Genomic DNA, 13,719 nt, shown 5'->3' on the forward strand with positions numbered 1-13,719 from the left:
TAGGCTTTGATCAGTACCGTCGGTTAAAGTTGGCGCTTCAAAGCCACTTCTAACAGCCAGAACAAGGTTTATCAAGGGTTTATAGTCGGCCACACTACCCACGTACTCTCTCCCTATCTCTCTCTCTCTCATATTCTTTGATCTCTTGATTCTTTTGCCTAATTCTTGATGAACCCATTTACAGAACCGATTTTTCTTGATTTTCTTGCCATTTCTCCCGCAAATTTTTTGAAACACTTTGATGTCCAATGGCCAAACCCCATTTGTTATAACGATTGATCACTCCCTTCCAGTCCATAAACCCTCGTTTTTGCAACCACAGAAATACCTAGTTATGTGGAGGAGCATATTGAAGATAGTCTCGTCCAAAACCCCAGTAAGGTATTCCCTCAATCCCCACTCTTTCTTTCGTGCTTGCAGTTCCATAGGGGTTTCACAGGACTCTATCTTCCAAGAAAAGATGAAATTTGGCCCTGATATGGGATTTCCCGACATGGGTTTCCGTCGAAATGGCGAATTCTTGCCCCAAGATGAGTTTTTGGGGAGACCCAGTTTTGGGTTTTTGAGAAATCAAGTTAGTGTTAATGGGTTATGTCCCAAAAGTTATATGAGCGTTGCCGAGGCCGTTTCGATTTCGTCTACGGATGCAGAAGATGATGCCCCAGTTGGAGATGAGGTTCATGAGTTGTTGGAAGAGATTAAGAAAGAAGATAAAAGAGAGGGGGCATTTAGGAGGCGGGCGAGGCAGAGAAAGGAGTGGGGAATGAGTCCCAGGATATATAATATGCTTAGGAAGCGGCAGGTGAAGATAGAGACGGAGGCTTGGGAACAAGCAGCGAAGGAGTACAAGGAGCTTATAGAAGACATGTGCGAGCAAAAGCTAGCACCCAGTTTGCCTTACATGAAGTCCTTGTTTCTGGGTTGGTTTGATCCTCTGAGAGAGAAAATTGTTGCTGAGCAGGAATTGTGCCGCCTAGGGAAGAATAAGGCGGCCTATGCACCGTATTTTGATCAGTTACCAGCTGATATGATGTCGGTTATTACAATGCATAAATTGATGGGATTGTTGATGACTGGAGGTGAACATGGTGGAGCCAAGGTGGTAGGAGCTGCTTGTCTCGTAGGTGAAGCTATTGAGCAAGAGGTATGCAAGGGAAAAAAATTGTTCCTCCATTTTTTAACTTGATTGTTGAAAAGTGTTTTTAAGAGATTACTTGGAGCTGAGTTTATGGTGTAAAGTTAACTTCTAAGTTTAGATTTTCTAGTTAAATCTTCCTATATGGGCATGCATAGACAGCATAATTAATTGCATTTGAAGTTTGTATTTCAGTTTAGATGTAGGGATGCTGAAAAGCCTTATACAAGCTTATTGGTGTGGGTAAGGGTAAATGTATATGCATAGTAGTATTGTTGCCCATTGAATAGTAGAAAGAATGAGGTTTCACATGTAATTCTATGTCATCAGTGTGATATCGGAACCATTTTTTTTTTCCTTGCATGGACATTGAACTAAATGGGGGAATGGTAAAAAGTAGATGCATAGAATTAGTGTTTCCTGTTGAATCATAGGAAGACCGTAGGGTTCACATGTAATTTAGTGCAGTATTGGAACCATTTTTGGTGGTTGTTATGGTTACATTTTAGCCAATTTTTTTTATAAGAATGATAAGATCATGAAGTCTTAGACAATACCCAATTTAATTTGTATGTTAATTAGTCATACTGGACGATTTATTTCTGGCATAGTAAGACATACTAATAGTTTCAGAACATCTGATTGCTGATGAGATTGCAAAAAAGGGTGAGAAATAGACTAACATAGAGAAATCTTCCAGATCCAAATCTTGGTTTAGATTCATTGTACCATGAAAATCAATATTTGGCCTGCTGGAGTTGACAAAAGAGAAACCAGAGGAATAGTGTACAAGACAGTCTCTAACTTGCATTACAATGGAAAGATAGGTGTCTCAGGCACCGTGTATTAGACTCATAATAGATATGTGGAACTTCGGAAATGGAATAAGAAAAAAATGCAAACATGGGACATGAGTAGCTACTAACTAGTTACTTTTATTCATGATTGCTAGTGGATCAATCTTTCAAACTCTTGAAGTGTTAGTTAAGGAGTAGATAGATATGGAACCTGAGTCTCTATTAAGTTCCAATTACTATCTATCTTTCCGGTAGGACCCCTTTTAATGTGTAACATTTTTTTCATTCTGCCATTGGGTGGGAAAAGAGGAGAGAAAAAATGCATATGTTATCGAGTAATGAATGGTCTTTTATGAAATGAAATGTTTAGTTATCATTTTCAAGAAGTTTGACATTATGTACTGGTGAAATTATGACAAAGGTGAGAGTACTGAAATATATCGAATAAAATATTTTCCACTGACATGCAACATGAATTGGCATTGCACTTCTCTCTCATATTGAATCTCTGATGTGGGGAGCACAGTGCAAGAGGCTCCTTCAACTGCAAAGCTGCAATTACTTGTTGAACGACGGGGGCCATACTGCACATAGGTTTATTTGACTTCAATATTGAGATATTTGACCACCCTTTCCTGGTGTTGATCTACTTTGGTCTAGAAATTTTCTGTAGGAGTAGAGCTACCGCTACGTACTCATGCCCTTGTACTTTGGGTGTTGACATATTTGCCTTGTTTTTTCCTGGTTAGCATGATGGGATTGATTGTTGCACTTATGTGTTGGATGTGATTCTTCCTTTGTCCATGAAATGTAACTTCGATCCTATGGCCATATCTTTCCTGAGTTTAAGTGCTGGGCACATTCACAATTTTTCTTGTCTAGTATCTCAGGCACACTACTGTTTATGGGCTCTCTCTCATGGAGATTGACCATGTACCTTTTACTTTGTTGTTTCATGCATCAGGTAAGGATACACCAGTTTTTGGAGAAAACAAAGAAGAAAAAAGTTGATAAAAATACAAAACTTGATGGAGATGGATCCAGTAGTGCACTTGAAGAACAAGTTAAACTCCAGAAGAAAGTAACTGATTTGATTAAAAAACAAAAGCTGCATGCAGTGAACAAGATAGTGAAGAAGCAGGATGAGTCAAAGCCTTGGAGCCAGGATGCTAGAGCTAAGGTTAAAAGGTTTTCTGAAACTATCAGCAGAAATGATTTTAGTCCTCATCTGTATTGCTTGCATAAAGGTTCTATCCACCTTGTACTTCTCAGGTTGGGAGCCGTCTAATTGAATTGCTGATGCAAACTGCCTATATACAGCCTCCAGCTGATCAATTAGCAGATGGTCCACCTGATATTCGTCCCGCATTTACACACACATTAAAAACTGTAGTGAGAAACGCCAAGTAAAGAAATTGTTTCCCCTTTCTCTTTTATTGGATATATTTTCGGCTAGTCGTCAACTCTTTGGATTATGGTTTTGTGTTAATCAGGAACACTAGCAGAAGATATGGTGTTATTGAATGTGATCCGCTGGTTCTCAAGGGCCTGGAAAGAACTGTGAGTAAACTCAATATTTGCTTCTTATTCTTCTGTAATTATACCTGTATTGGAACTTTCCCTAGAAACCTAAGCTACTTGTGCACTAGCTTCTTAGTTCTCCCATGTCATTTGTCAATACTTTCAAACCACTAATATGGTGATATAATAACTTCCTGATTAACTAAGCTCACATGTTTTACTGAAGTTCTGACGGCAGTTTTGAGATCTCTCTCTCTCTCTCTCTCTCTGTGTGTGTGTGTGTGTGTGTGTGTGTGATATATCTAAAACTACTCTTTCTTCAAACAGGCCAGGCACATGGTGATCCCTTATATTCCGATGTTAGTTCCACCAGTCAAGTGGACAGGGTATGCAATTTGAAGTTTTTTTTGCTCTTTATGTGGTGGTGATTTTATTTGTGACTGCTCAATCTTTGATGAATCAGATTCGGATAATTGATTAAGCTACTTGAATAGGGCAGACAGTAGATTTTTAAATGTTACTTTTTACATCTTTTGCCCCCTACCATTTACATCATGTGCATGGTACTGGGGGGTACCAAGCTAATTTCCTTAGTGGCATTGCATAATGTTCCCAAAGTCTATACATAGGGCAGTAACAAGAAGATTTCTATTATAATGGAAATTAATGACAATATAGCAAGTACTCATTCATCAACTTTAACAGAATACTAAAGTTAAATTACACACAAAATCCGTGGTATGCTAAGCAATGATTCAGGAAGTTTAGGTATTACTGAGAGTACCAACGGATAGTCAAGGTAAAAGCATAGTTGAACAACTAAGTAGAAATTTTATGATTTGTTCCAAGTGTAGGTAAGGAGGTGTGAGAAAAGTCAGAAAACAAGAAAACTGTATCTCAGCTTCAAGAGACTACTCTCTCTGGTGGCACAGTGAAAACTCCGGTCCTTAGTCAATGCTTTATCTTGATCTCAGTGATTGAAGATCGATGACATAGTGGACATGACGTAGCTTTTCTATTTAACTAAACTTAAATGAAGTTCTGTAAAGCTTTTCACTTGCTACTTATTTAATTCTTTGAAGAAGCACATCTAGAACCCACAACTGTTTGTTTGTTCTGACCTTCTGATATATACCATGTGCAGATATGACAAGGGAGGTCACTTGTTCCTACCATCCTATGTCATGCGCACGCATGGAGCAAGACAACAACGCGAAGCGATTAGGAAGACACCTAGGGAGCAACTACAACCAGTTTTTGAGGTTTGAGAACATGCTATTTGTTATTGAATGTTTTTCGCGTTTATCTTTAGAAAGGATGGTGTATTAATGTTGTTGACTGTCCAGGCCCTGGATACACTTGGGCGGACTAAATGGAGGGTAAATAAGAGGGTCCTTGGTGTCGTGGATAAGATATGGGCTAGTGGAGGTCATCTTGCTGATTTGGTTGACCGTAATGATGTAAGTAACTTTGTATCTCCATCATAAAAGTTTCCTCATAGTCTGCTGCTTTTTGTTTTAGCTTATGTAAACGAATTTCAAGTTACGTGCCAATAAGTTCAGTTCTTCCGTACGCGGAAAAATGGTTTTTGTTCACAAGGAAATAGAGTAAGTAAATGTTTCTGGTTAACTTGTTGCCTTGCAGATCCCTTTACCGGATAAACCAGATACGGAAGACGAATCTCTGCTGATGAAGTGGAAGTGGAAAGTTAGATCTGTGAAAAAGGAGAATGGGGAGAGACATTCACAGCGGTGCGATTTAGAGCTTAAACTTGCTGTAAGATCAATTCTTGTCTTTTGTTGAGGTTATGAACAAAATACAATGAAGTTGAATACAAGGATCAATATTCGCTATTGTTATGTTCTTCAGTTACCAAGGAAAAGAGAATTTTTCGTAACCATTTTTGAAAGGTGGCCTAAACTGTTTGAAATGTGGCCAGAACATTAGGAATATAAAACAAAATTTTTGAAATGTAAAACAAAATTTAGGAACATATGAAATTGTCGTTGTTGAATAGGTATAGAAACAACTCAATATTTTGGTATGTTTCGCAGATTTCCGATTTCAAAGGGTTTTGGAATGTGTTGGGGAACATTGGAATGTCGGGATTCCACTAATGTTTCGGTTCAGTCTCCTATGAAAAAGAAATGTTTCGGTTCAGTCTCCTATGAAAAAGAAATGTTTGGCCATTTAATGTGAACTATATGAAATTTGGTTCTTAGGTTGAACCATCAACCATGACTTTTCTTTTTTGGGGAGCAGGTAGCTCGGAAAATGAAAGATGAAGAAGGTTTCTTCTATCCACACAACCTGGATTTTCGAGGTCGCGCATATCCAATGCATCCCTACTTAAACCATCTTGGTTCAGATGTGTGTCGTGGCATTTTGGAATTTGCAGATGGACGTCCTCTTGGAGAGTCAGGCTTACGATGGCTGAAGATACATTTGGCTAATCTTTTTGCTGGTGGTGTGGACAAATTATCGCTTGAGGGTCGTGTAGCATTTACTGAAAATCACTTGGATGAGATATTTGACTCTGCAGACCGACCTCTTGAAGGAAAGCGCTGGTGGTTGAAGGCAGAAGATCCATTTCAGTTCTTGGCTGTGTGCATTAATCTCTCTGAAGCTCTGAGAAGCTCATCTCCTGAGGCAACCATTTCTCATATTCCTGTACACCAGGTAGTATTTTGATTGCATGCACTAGATTTGGTCATATTTGCAGTTTAAGCTTTTAGTTTGATTTAATTTTGAGCCATTCCAGAGAACAATGGTTAAGTTGTGTTTAATGCATACTAGGTAATTTGCGCTCATTGAGAATTTATTTGTGTAGTCTGAACACAATTAAAACACCTGACAACTCACGTGCATTCCCTCTTCTCCCCACCTACTCCTCTCTCTATCTTCCCATCCACACCCCCCCCCCCCCCCCCCTCTCTCTCTCACTCACCTGCCTCACAAAATCCAGATTCTGATTCCTTCCATCTATACTCTCTCTCTCTCTCTCTCTCCTCTTTCCCGTGCATGTGGTCGGAATTAATTGTGTTCATACTACACAATTGGGTTCTCACCTGTTTGATTGATTTTCGGACGATTGTGATTCTGATTGCAATAAGGATTTGATTCTGATTGTGTTCACACTACACAATTGTGTTCTACCTAAAAAGCCCCTACACATCCGGACAAAACTCACACATTCATAGGACACAAACGGAAAACATGAAGAGTCTGATAAGGTGAAAATGGTAATCCGGAAAACACGGCATAATTACTCAAGCCCATCAATCAAGCATGTAAGGACAAACAGGATATGCATGAAGAGGGGCAAACTCGTCTTGGCATGCCAAAATATGGACGATGGCTCACTTGCCAAAAGAGGCTCAATGCTCCTGTTTATACAAGCGTATGGATATGAAACTCCCAATGCATGACCATGATGAATCTACTTGTTTAGGAATGGCTCTTTTTAATTGTGTTCACCATGTTTTTGTAGATTTTTAGCTCTCGATGCTTTGTATTCATGAAAAAGATGTTGTCTACTGTAACTATGTGTAAGCTGTAAAACCTTGTCCCAGAATCGAAAGCCTACATGGGTGATCTTAGGTGTATGATTAATGATGTGTTTGTGGGCCACTACCAGTAACTTAGGTTTAATCATTTTGGCTATGTTTCTAGGGGACCAGAGGTCTACAAGGCGTTACAAATGGTATCAAAGTAATCCCTTGACATGATCGTGTGGGCTCGGGACCTTGTGTGGCCAAAAGAGTAAAGACCCATAAAATAGTATGGTGACTTTATTCAGTTGGGAAAAGACCCGCGAAATATCGTAGAGCCTCTAGTGCTCAACCCCTTGTGAGTGTGCGAGGCCATAAGCTGGGGAGATTGTAACACCTCACCCAACATCGAAAGTCTGCATTGGTGATCTTGTGTATATGATAAACCATGTAGGCCACTACTAGTAACTTGAGCTTAAGCATTTTGGGTCACCTTGTTAGGCTCCAACAAGTTACTTGTCAGATTCCACCAAGTTATTGGGTGGGTGGTCTACATGGGGTATTACACAAGCTATTGCTCTTGAGGGTCTGCTGATGCTTGCAAACTATTCCTGTTCTATCCGTGGAGTCGTGGACCGATGGGATTCTAATGTTTTTTGTTCATGTACCCCACTGGCATACTGAAGTAACAAGAGATGAACTCAGACAGCTTCCTTACTGAAGGAATTGTCTCTTCTACTGCAAGCTTCTATTAGTGGATTGCTATGTGGAACTGAAAATGTGTACCTCCACTTGAAAACTGTCTAGGATAATTGCTATTCAAGTTAATTCACTCTCATAGTTGTTACTATGAGTTTATTATATTCTTTGAAGCAGCTTGCCCAGAGGTTATTGCTTTGTTTCTCAATTTATTTCTCTCTTGCTTGATTTCACAGGATGGTTCCTGCAATGGCTTACAGCACTATGCTGCCCTTGGAAGAGACAAGGTACTGGTGTTCTTTTGGTTTTTTTGATAACAATTGCTTCTGCTGTTCCTTCTTATATTAAGGACTGGCCTTCTTTTGTTTTGAGTTGGAATTGAGTTCTTGGTTTACTTGCCAAATATGGCAACACAAAAAATCAGAAATCATGGCATGTGCGTGGTGTTAGATCCCCCTGTGCGTTAAATTCTCTTCCTCCTTTCCAACTAGCTTTCGGTGAAGGATGATACTGAGAACCTCTCATTCTCAGGTAGACAAGTATATCCTCCGCCCCTGCTTGGATTGACACCTCCTTAAGTATGGCAAGAGATACCTCAATTCCAACTTCTAATCTTGGAAATCTCTCTGGAAGGTGGGGGGGTCCAAGCACCACTTGTAGTGAGTCCACAAATCTGCCACTGATTCTCCTATATTTCGTCATGAAATCCTTCCCAAAGCTTTGGCGGTTTCTTAACGTAAATCCACCCCCACCACAAATAATAAAGGAAGTCAGAAAATAATAAGTGCAATAAACTAAGAAACTTATGTAATAATGATCTACCTGTGAGATTTGACTTTTCTCGCCCCCTACTTAATAATATTGAATCTACTTTTATCTATCTTACCACTCATTGTTATGTCTCATTTTCCATTATTTGAACTTAGACTAAGCACTTGGGATCTTATCACTTCAGATTTAAAATGCTACCTTAACTGATATCACATCAACGGCTGAATGTATGAAGTGAATGAGATAACAACAAAGAATGTATTGCAGCTTGAGTTATTTTTGGGCGTTGCTATTGCAGTAATGGGCCTTTTCAGGTCCGATAAGGTTCACAACTGTGAAATCTGAACAGCAAATTAGGGGAAGGTTGCGGAAAAGCATTCGTGGAGCCTGCTCTTTTAATTATGAGTTTAGGACTATCTGTGCCCTGACTACCTGAAATGGCTGTCTAAGATATTAAGTGCATAGGAGAAAGAAGACTCCTTTGCAGTGTTGCCACATAAATGATTAAACTTATATTGGGGATGAACTCTCCTGCTCAGGCTTGAACCCACCTACAAAATTTTAACAACTGCAGCTAAGGATAGAAAGTTCAGACATTTCTACTACGGGAGTTCTGTAAATGCCTGCAACTTTTATGAATTTAAGCAACTTGCAAAACAAAAAATGGAGAAATCTGGTAAGAATAAACTTTTTCTGGGATAGGGGAAAAGACATCGACATTAATTCTTTCATTTGAGCTAAGGAAACTTAAACCAACTTTTTATTCATTGGTGAAAATTGTACTTCCTGTTCGGTTGCCTATATCTTACTTATCTGATGTGTTTTTTCCCCATTCAGTTGGGAGCAGGTGCAGTTAATTTGATCGCTGGAGAAAAACCTGCTGATGTTTACTCTGGAATAGCTGCTAGGTAAGTAGCCCTTCCACTATGAAGGATGTGTGCAACATCGTTAGATGGTTCATTTTCTTAATTTGTGCTTCCTTGGGATGTTTAGTTGTGGTTGAGCTCCATATCTATGTAGATAAGACTTAGGTCACAGAAGATTCGTTCCATTTCGAGCCTGTTTTTTATGCTTTTCCCGGAGGCAAGTTGGAAGCTGCAATAAATAGGATTTTACTAATATGTGGTAGTCAGATCCCATGTGTCTTTATCAGGTTTAAGCTCTATGCATTCTGCAAAAATAAAAAATAAAAATGAAAAGATACTTCAAATGGAAGCTGAATCAAGCGAAACCAGAAAATTTGGGAACCCTTGCCTTCTTAGATTTAAGTGGCAACTGGCACTGAAAGAGAGGAAGTAGGCATGTCTTCGATGCAAAATGACATCCAAAGAGCTGTGAGTCATGTAGTTACCACTCCAGTCTCAACCAGGCTGATAACCTAGAAACCTGTTTACTTTCGAGCTATTTATGATTCTAGAAAGAATTTACTTTGATGGAATTTCCTTTCTACATAGATATTCAAATTTTAAAGTACCTAAAATTTACTGGAAAGATCATCGTGCCAACCTTTTTGGTGGGCTTCCGTAAATTTACATTACTGTAACATATGCTATAAGCGGGACCATAAAAATTTCATAGTATCCAAATGCCGGCCTCAAGGAAAATAGGAAACGAAAGACTTGAGATAATTTGATTATAACATCAAGTGACTACTATTGCGTCATTTTGCATTGGTTTTTAAATGGTTATTTTCATGGACAAACAAAAGGAGCCTGCAGTTGCAGCAAAGTTTAAAAACAAAGCTTTGATTTGGAATATTTTTTGATATCTCACAGGACTTCTTTGAAAGAGTGAACAAGGCTGTGAACAATTAGTATTGAACTTGAGAAACATGAATAAAAGTTTGATGCATTTCTATGATAGGCTTCATAAGGTTTCACTGACTGGTATACAATGCTAATGTACAGTGCTCATCATTGTTACAAGAGTTACATCACCTCAGTTGATAATTGAATGTTGAAAATGCCGAGTTTTCTATGCAGAGTTCTTGGCATAATGAGGACAGATGCTCAGAAAGATCCTGCAGTATTTCCAGATGCTTTGCGTGCGAGGATCTTAATGAATCAGGTTCATACCACTACTACGACGATGACTAATCATTTTTAAGGACGAATATTAGAAATTAGAATGCGTGCAGAAGAGGTGCAGCCTTTATGAAAAAACAATATTGATTTTTTGCGGTTAACACCAAAGTTGTGCTTCTAGATGAGATCCACAAGAGAGAAGCAAAAGGATTCATAAAAGGAACCTTCACTCCAAAAACATGAAAACTGTGCAATAAAACTGATTTCAACTTCTGGAAAGCTGATTCGGACTCTTAAAAAAAACCTCTTGTCTGCCTCGCTAGATAAACACCAAATGACTCATATAAAGGAGCTATCATTCCGACTTGTTAGTTTCTTCCTCCTATACTTGCATTCAAATCCCCGACTTTTTATCAGCTGTCCGATCAAAGCAGGCATCTCCTAGTGGATCACATAAATACAACAATATTTCCCACAGGGTACAAGCTGATGATCCATCATCACGTCCTCTTTGCGGCAAATGCAATGTCTGCAAGCCAGCTTATAGCCTCTCTTCATCAAAATATGTATATTGAGGATCATGTTCAAAGCAGCGGCCGGTGCAAAAAAGTTGACCTTAGTAGGAGCACCCACCTTCCAAATGTTGTCGTCAAGGGCTTCAGCCTACTATCTTGGTGGGGTGGGTTTTTATTATTTAAGAAACCTGAGGGGAGGTCTATGTTTCTCTCTAGTACCATAAGAGAACTTATTGTATTTTACCATAAGAGAACTTATTATTGGCTAAAACAAATCACTGTTAACGGCAAAAGGTGGAAACCTATTGTGAAATTAAGAGACGTAGAAATTTAGGGTTATACTTCACTTCATAAATTGAATACAACGTAAGTATTTATACAACTCGTTAGACTAATTATACTATGGTCCTAGGGAATGAACTAGTTACATAATAGAACAGCTAATAACCTAATTACAAATAAACCCATAATAATCTAACACTCCCCCTCAAGTTGGCACGAAGATATCAATCAAGCCCAACTTGAACACAATGGGATGAAAACTCTTGCGACCAAGTCCTTTTGTGAATATATCAGCTAATTGATCTTCGGATCTCACAAAAGGCATGCATATCAACCCCTCGCTCAGCTTCTCCTTGATGAAGTGCCTGTCAATCTCTATGTGCTTCGTTCTGTCATGTTAAACAGGATTATGAGCAATGTTTATGGCAGCTTTGTTGTCACAGAAGAGTTTCATAGGACCATTATCAGAAATTCCCAAATCACGTAGAACTGTTTGGAGCCATAAGAGCTCACAAACTCCATGCGCCATAGCTCTATACTCAGCTTCTGCACTAGACCTAGCAACCACTGATTGCTTCTTACTTTGCCAAGTGATCAAATTCTCCCCAAGGAAAGTACCGTAGCCAGAAGTAGAACGTCTATCATCCACAAGACAAGCCCAGTCGGCATCAGTAAATGCTTCCAACCGTAGGTGACCATGATTAGAAAACAAAATTCCTCTCCCTGGAGCAGCCTTGAGATACCTCAAGATACGGTAAACTGCATCCAGATGTGAAGTACGAGGATCATGCATAAATTGGCTAACAACACCTACTGCATAAGTAACATCCAGTCGGGTGTGCGCTAAGTATATCAGTTGACCCACAAGTTGCTGATATCTCTCCTTATCAGTGCGCTCCCGCACATCTCCACTAAGATGATGATTTGCTTCAATAGGAGAATCTGCAGGTCTACAGCCCAACATACCTGTTTCTTCCAAGAGATCAAGTATAAACTTTCGTTGAGAGATAAAAATACCTTTATCAGACCTTGCCACTTCCATTCCAAGAAAACATCTTAGTGGTCCCAAATCCTTAATCTCAAATTCTTGAGCGAGACTGGACTTGAGATTAACAAACTCGTCCACATCATCGCCTGTCATTATCATATCATCAACATAAACAATAAGGACAGCGATCTTACCAGCACCTCCTTTGATGAACATAGTATGATCTGCATGGCTTTGTTTGTATTCAAACTTCAACATAGCCTTTGAAAACCTGTCGAACCACGCTCGAGGTGATTGCTTCAACCCATAAAGAGCCTTTTTCAATCTATACACCTTTCCCTCAGTCTCTGAGGAAGAAAACCCCGGTGGAATATCCATATACACCTCCTCCTCTAACTCACCATAAAAGAAAGCATTTTTTACATCAAACTGGTGAAGAGGCCAATTCAGATTGGCAGCACATGAAATCAAAGCCCGCACAATGTTCATCTTCGCTACTGGAGCAAACGTCTCCTCATAGTCAATGCCATAGGTTTGTGTAAAACCTTTGGCTACAAGTCTCGCCTTGTATCTTGCAACTGTACCATCAGCATTCTGCTTAACAGTGAAAACCCACTTACATCCCACTGATCTCTTTCCTCTTGGAAGTGATACCAACTCCCAAGTGCCATTCTTTTTCAAAGCTGTCATCTCCTCTAGCATAGCTCCTTTCCACTCATGTATCATGAACGCATCCTGCTAATTCTGTGGAATAGATATAGAAGAAAGAGACGAAACAAATGCATAGTACGAAGGAAATAAACGATCATAAGAAACAAACTGGGAGATACGATGTAGGGTGCATGACCTGACACCTTTCCGAAGAGCAACAGGAAGATTATCAGAATCAATAAAAGGAGGTTCAATGGGAGAGGATTCATTACCAGATGAGTCGGCTGAGGGATCCAGAACTGGAGCAGGCAATTGTGATTGACAAGGCGGCATCACACAGGGGAGCTTTCCATTTTTCCGTCTAGTTCTAGTCTAGACCTGCAAGTCAGGCCTTTGCCACCGTTGTGATCTGTTCTCGATATCACCACCAATGTCATGTGTTGCTCTTTCTACAGATACTGGTTCCTCTCCAGAGTTTCCCTTCTCCCCTTCACCATGATTAAAAAATAATTCCTCCCCCTGACCATGACTATAAACCTCCCTCATCTCTTCTTGCCTATGCCTATGCTCCCCCTGAAGAGATGGAGTGGAGGGAGAGCAAAAAGGGTCTGTTCCCAAAAAGTAACATCCATAGAGACAAAAAAATTCTTAGAGGACGGATCATAACACTTATAGCCCTTCTGGGTAGGAGAGTACCCAATGAAAATACATTTATGGGCTTTAGGACCTAACTTGCCACCAGAGGGATGAGGAGCATGAACAAAACATACATGTTGTTTAGAGAATGAGAAAGAAGTGTTTAGGGTGTTAATTAACCCTAACACAAGAGAGCGCTTTTATTTATA

The 13,719-nt window shown here is 39.5% G+C and overlaps 1 protein-coding gene across 2 annotated transcripts in view; it reads left to right on the forward strand.

Annotated features, from left to right (window-relative positions):
* The window catches only part of LOC131304550 (DNA-directed RNA polymerase 2, chloroplastic/mitochondrial-like), a 33,063-nt gene continuing 19,344 nt past the window's right edge, over positions 1 to 13,719 (forward strand). Inside the window, exons 1-13 of one of the 2 annotated variants that reach the window (XM_058331811.1) lie at positions 1 to 1,144; positions 2,897 to 3,112; positions 3,205 to 3,338; positions 3,426 to 3,492; positions 3,781 to 3,839; positions 4,598 to 4,715; positions 4,800 to 4,913; positions 5,098 to 5,229; positions 5,716 to 6,132; positions 7,880 to 7,930; positions 9,252 to 9,322; positions 10,397 to 10,481; positions 10,856 to 11,112. In XM_058331811.1, coding sequence (XP_058187794.1) covers positions 242 to 1,144; positions 2,897 to 3,112; positions 3,205 to 3,338; positions 3,426 to 3,492; positions 3,781 to 3,839; positions 4,598 to 4,715; positions 4,800 to 4,913; positions 5,098 to 5,229; positions 5,716 to 6,132; positions 7,880 to 7,930; positions 9,252 to 9,322; positions 10,397 to 10,481; positions 10,856 to 11,112 — 2,624 coding nt within the window. In that variant the 5' untranslated portion in view covers positions 1 to 241. The remainder of the gene's footprint in view (positions 1,145 to 2,896; positions 3,113 to 3,204; positions 3,339 to 3,425; positions 3,493 to 3,780; positions 3,840 to 4,597; positions 4,716 to 4,799; positions 4,914 to 5,097; positions 5,230 to 5,715; positions 6,133 to 7,879; positions 7,931 to 9,251; positions 9,323 to 10,396; positions 10,482 to 10,855; positions 11,113 to 13,719) is intronic. The other variant, XM_058331810.1, reaches the window with a different exon arrangement.

Source organism: Rhododendron vialii, chromosome 10a (genome assembly GCF_030253575.1).
Source record: "Rhododendron vialii isolate Sample 1 chromosome 10a, ASM3025357v1".
NCBI classification, from domain to species: Eukaryota; Viridiplantae; Streptophyta; class Magnoliopsida; order Ericales; family Ericaceae; genus Rhododendron; species Rhododendron vialii.